Genomic DNA, 4,784 nt, shown 5'->3' with positions numbered 1-4,784 from the left:
ACGCGTTACTGTAATTTAATTACTTTTTTAGTAACGGAGTAATTTAACGCGTTATAATTTTCAAAATAGTAATTAGAGTATAGTTACAAGCCGAGGTCTCTATACGTTACTGCCGCGTTACATTGCTGACAGAATGCAGTGTTTTATAATCTAGAGATTGTAAAAAAGATGTAGCACACAACGGTCGAGTCAAGTGGCAGTGGATTAGAGACCTGCTCCCGCGAGACCCGACACAACAGAAAGCGGCGCGGGACAAGATGGGCGAGTGCTGCTGCGGGCGGGTAGACACTCGTGTGTGCGGGATGTGGGAGAATAAAATGATTCAAATTACTTTTGAAATAAAGTAATCAGAACAGTAACGTGATTAATTTTAAAAGGAGTAATCAGTAATCAGTAATTTGATTACATTTTCAGAGTAACTTGCCCAAAACTGCATTTCATATAGTTGACTGTTGACAAATATGATGCAGGGCAACAACTTTAAAAATGCAGTCCAGTTATGCCATAAAATTCAAGATATTGGTGCAAAAATTGCCCCTGTATGAGATTTTGCCTCATATTTATATCATACGATAATACACGAGCAGAGAGAGCAGTATTACACAAGTACTGATTTTGTCCCGAATATCAAGAGTTCAGTAAATATGAAGTTGATATTGTTATATTTTAAACACAATATTATGTGTTTTTGCTGAATTTTGCAGAGATTACACTTAAAGCCATTGCAGAATTGTTGCACGTCTCTGAGCAACACAGCGGTGTTTAGTTTCTGAATGAATCCACGTTTTGAATGAATCGTGTGAATCAATGATTCGAAGGCCCATTCATAAAGAGAGCCATTTACTTGGATTGTTTGAATGAATCGAATGAATGAATGACTCAAAGACATTTACCGACACCTGATGGCAGATTTAGTTTCTTATTTAGAGTATCATTTAAAAATAATAATAATAAAAATATTAAACCTTAAAGGGATAGTTCACGCAAAAAATGTAAATTCTGTCATCATTTACTCACCCTCATGTCATTTCAAAACTTTCTTTTGTGGAACATAAAGAAGGTATTTTGAAGACTGTTGGTAACAAAGCTGTCTTGCTTACCAATTACTTTCATTGTATGAACAAAAAATACTGAGATGTTTCTCAAACTATCTTTTATGTTCCATAGTTTATGTTAGGCCGTTGTAGCCTAAATGTTTATGTATAATATATTTTATGTTGAATCAAATAAAATATTTATTTCTAAAGCTACAATTTGTAATGTCTATTTGATACCTTCTCATTTAACACAAAAATAGCTTTAAATAATCTTTTGTGGCTATTTTAACAGTCAAATTTATTTTGCGATTAATTTGATTAATTAATCGATACATCGTGTAATTAATTAGATTACAATTTTTAATCAACTGACAGCCCTAATATATAATACAGTGGGCTGAACATCTGTTTAAAGAAAAATATAAATTTAAAAAATGTTTTAAAATTATAATTAAATTGTTTAATTATAATTTTTATTATTATTATTTTTAATAAGTATAGGTATTTAATAAGTATAAGTATTTAATAATAATAATAATAATTTCATACTTTACAATAGTAAAATTACAATACTAACATTCATGGCTGTCACCAAATTTCTTGAATCATACAAACAACCTATTTTGAATTCAAAACATAATTTCTCATTTTTTAAAGTTAAGGGTAACGCTATTCCAGGAATTACACCTGAATTTAGCTCATACCAACAGTTTATGTTCATGTGGAACTTCTGTTCTTATTTTTTTACTTTATATTGTTTTCTCAGCCAAAATGGGCCGTTCAGTGACAGGAAATTGGAGAGAAATGTCAAGGTAGTTGTTCAGTCCATCACCTCTCTGACATTCTGAACCAGTGAGTGTGACAGAACTCTGACATTCCAGCAAAAACAGCCTGTAGGTGTGACAGCCATGACAAAAACCGAGTTGAGACGGTTAGTGTGACGCAGCCTCAAAGTGTACTTCTGAATGGAAGAGTGCACTGTTAAGAGGACGTACGTTCTTGTGATTAACACACTTGAGCAGAACCAGCTCTCTGTAAGCCCTCTTCGCATGGGTCTGGTTCTGAAAGGGCCGGCTCAGCTTCTTCACAGCGACTTGGATGCCAAGTACGGTGTCCAGAGCGGAGCTTAATGGGGCAGAAAAATGGGCACACTGACATGATCACAATCATCATTGTAGTTACCATCATTGGTTCAAGTATGATTTACATCCATATTTATAACGTCCTATTGTACCTCAGTTCCCTTTTAAATGCCCTTTTGTATGTCATTATGGTATCGGACACCATTATTGCAAACAGTGTTTAGTGTCCATCTCCTGCGCTTGGGTAAACAATTTAGACATGCAGCTAGCTGTAAAATCCCTCTCATTAAAGCAGCTGTAAACCAGGGATCCAAATCTCTAATGAGACATTCAGGTCAATGACAAAAACACATCTGCTGCGCTCCTGACAAATGGAGACAGGCGATGCCTAATGGGATGATGACATCATTAGCATGGAGGCAGATAAAACTCTGTTAATTCCAGCCGCCCACTCACCAGACGATACCCTGGGCACCGGATCCAATGGCGCGGAGCTGCTGGAACCTTCTGAGCACTGTAAAGGTGGAGTCACCCACCTGCACGCTGTAGAACTGCCCCTCCCCCTCGGTGGTCATGGCTCCTCCCACTGAGTGCCTCTAGACGAATCAAACCTGAGAGAGAAAGAGCACCATAAATCAGAGTGATGAAGAGATGATGTGAGAAGTAGCAGTGATGATTGCATACGGAGCTCACTCCCCCGTGTTTACTGCGCCGTGTGTGGGGGATGACATTGCCGATGACTCTTCCAAGGAGAATCAGATATAATGCATAGCCATCCTGAATGACACAGGATACCTATAGGATGCCATTAGAGAGTCAAGCCAGTGATCGAGCATAAAGATAAAAGCCATAGTTCACAGACAGGCCATTCTTAATGCATTTAAACACACATTAAACTACAAACAAGTGATGTCTATGCTTCACACTTCCCTGACCTGACAGAGCAAAGCTTATATCCTTCTCTCTCTCTTCTCTAATTAGCTACAGTTAATTACAGTAAGGGATTTAAACAAACCCCAAGGGGTGTAACAGTAAGCAAAAATTATGGTTTGCTATGCACTTCAATTTGGAGTTACAATTTGGGATGTTTTCAGTACAGCCGGGAGAAAAACTAAAATTTTTTTATTGAAGGGGTCATATGATGCGATTTCAATTTTTCCTTTCTCTTTGAAGTGTTACAAGCTCTTGGTGCATAAAGAAGATCTGTAAAGTTGCAAAGACTAGAGTCTCAAATCCAAAGAGATATTCTTTATAAAAGTTCAAAAGTCAACCACACCTACCTAAAACGGCTCGTTCTAACACGCCCCCACATACCTACGTCACGATGTGGGAAGATTTGCATAACACAGCCCAAATGTTCACGCAAAGAAAGAAGACGTAACTTTTATTCTCGCTGTAGTATTGTTGACACTGCAGCCATGTCGTGAAGACGCTGTGTGCTTCGTTGTGAAAGCGAAACTACTTTATTTGGCCTTCCAAAAGAGGACGATATCCGCTTCGTCATCCCTAGAGCTGATCCGTGCTGGTCGCGGAGGAAATACATCAACTTTGCGCTGTGGATCACCGGATCGGCTTTCACCATGGACGAAGCGGAGTCCAGCCCGGGGTCATCACATGTGGTTATCACAGTTCGGAATTGTGAATTCAGGAATTCGGCCAATCACAATGCACTTGATAGCTGGCCAATCAGAGCACACCTCGCTTTTTCAGACCGATGAGCTTTGTAAAAATCGACGCGTTTCAGAAAGGCGGGGCATAGAGGAGAAACAATAATGTACAGTATGTGGAAAATAATGTGTTTTTTTAACCTTAAACCGCATAAACACATTTCATTACACCAAATACACAAAATAATGTTCTTTTTAGCAACATCATATGACCCCTTTAAAAATGTGATTCTCTGGATCATTGAGTCCATGTACAGAGATTCGTTTTGGTTTTCTTTTTTGTCAATATACTCAATCTAGTTCAATATAGTGATGGACAGTATGAATTCATTATATGAATTACTGTATTTTGTAGTTGTAATGTATGTTTTACAGTAAGTTTAATGCAGTTGCCCTAATTTTGTGCAAATATTATTCTGATTGCAATAATTAAATAAAATACTTACCTTGATGCATTAATTATTAAACCACAAAGAATATTATTTATTTATTGATTTATTTATTTATTTATTTATATTAATCTATTTCATAATTCAAATAAGTTTCATAAGTGTTACCTGACGTTTCTATGTAATTATAATTAACTGGGAAATGTAGGAAGTAATTTCAGTATGAAAATTGTTTATACATTTTTTTTTTCATGTAAAAATACATTGTTATGCTAACATCCCTAGGATTATGTTTACATAATTATGATAAAATGCAACAATACATATGTACTGTTTAGATATTAGATATCTACACAGGGATATCACAGGGATATTTGTAGCAATAGCCAAAAATACATTGTATGGGTAAAAATTATAGATTTTTCTTTTATGCCAAAAATCATTCAGATATTAAGTGTTCATGTTCAATGAAGATATTTTGTAAATTTCCTACCATAAATATATCAAAACTTAATTTCTGATTAGTAACATGCATTGCTTAGGACTTCATTTGGACAACTTTAAAGGCGATTTTCTCAGTATTTAGATTTTTTTTGCACCCTCAGATTC

General features: G+C 36.0%; 1 protein-coding gene across 3 annotated transcripts in view; it reads right to left on the bottom strand.

Moving 5' to 3' along the window:
• Positions 1-4,784, bottom strand: part of mapk9 (mitogen-activated protein kinase 9) — a 35,067-nt gene that overhangs the window by 10,913 nt on the left and 19,370 nt on the right. For 2 of the 3 annotated variants that reach the window (XM_016574079.1, XM_016574080.1), the window contains exons 2-3: positions 2,576-2,730; positions 2,033-2,162 (exon numbers count right to left, since the gene is read on the bottom strand). In XM_016574079.1, the coding sequence (XP_016429565.1) occupies positions 2,033-2,162; positions 2,576-2,694 (249 nt within the window). In that variant the 5' untranslated portion in view covers positions 2,695-2,730. The other variant, XM_016574081.1, reaches the window with a different exon arrangement.

Source organism: Sinocyclocheilus rhinocerous, unplaced genomic scaffold (genome assembly GCF_001515625.1).
Source record: "Sinocyclocheilus rhinocerous isolate Xijiao unplaced genomic scaffold, SAMN03320098_v1.1 scaffold22, whole genome shotgun sequence".
NCBI lineage: Eukaryota > Metazoa > Chordata > Actinopteri > Cypriniformes > Cyprinidae > Sinocyclocheilus > Sinocyclocheilus rhinocerous.
Note: the sequence above shows the minus strand (reverse complement) of the source record. Positions and strands in the feature narration are given on the sequence as shown.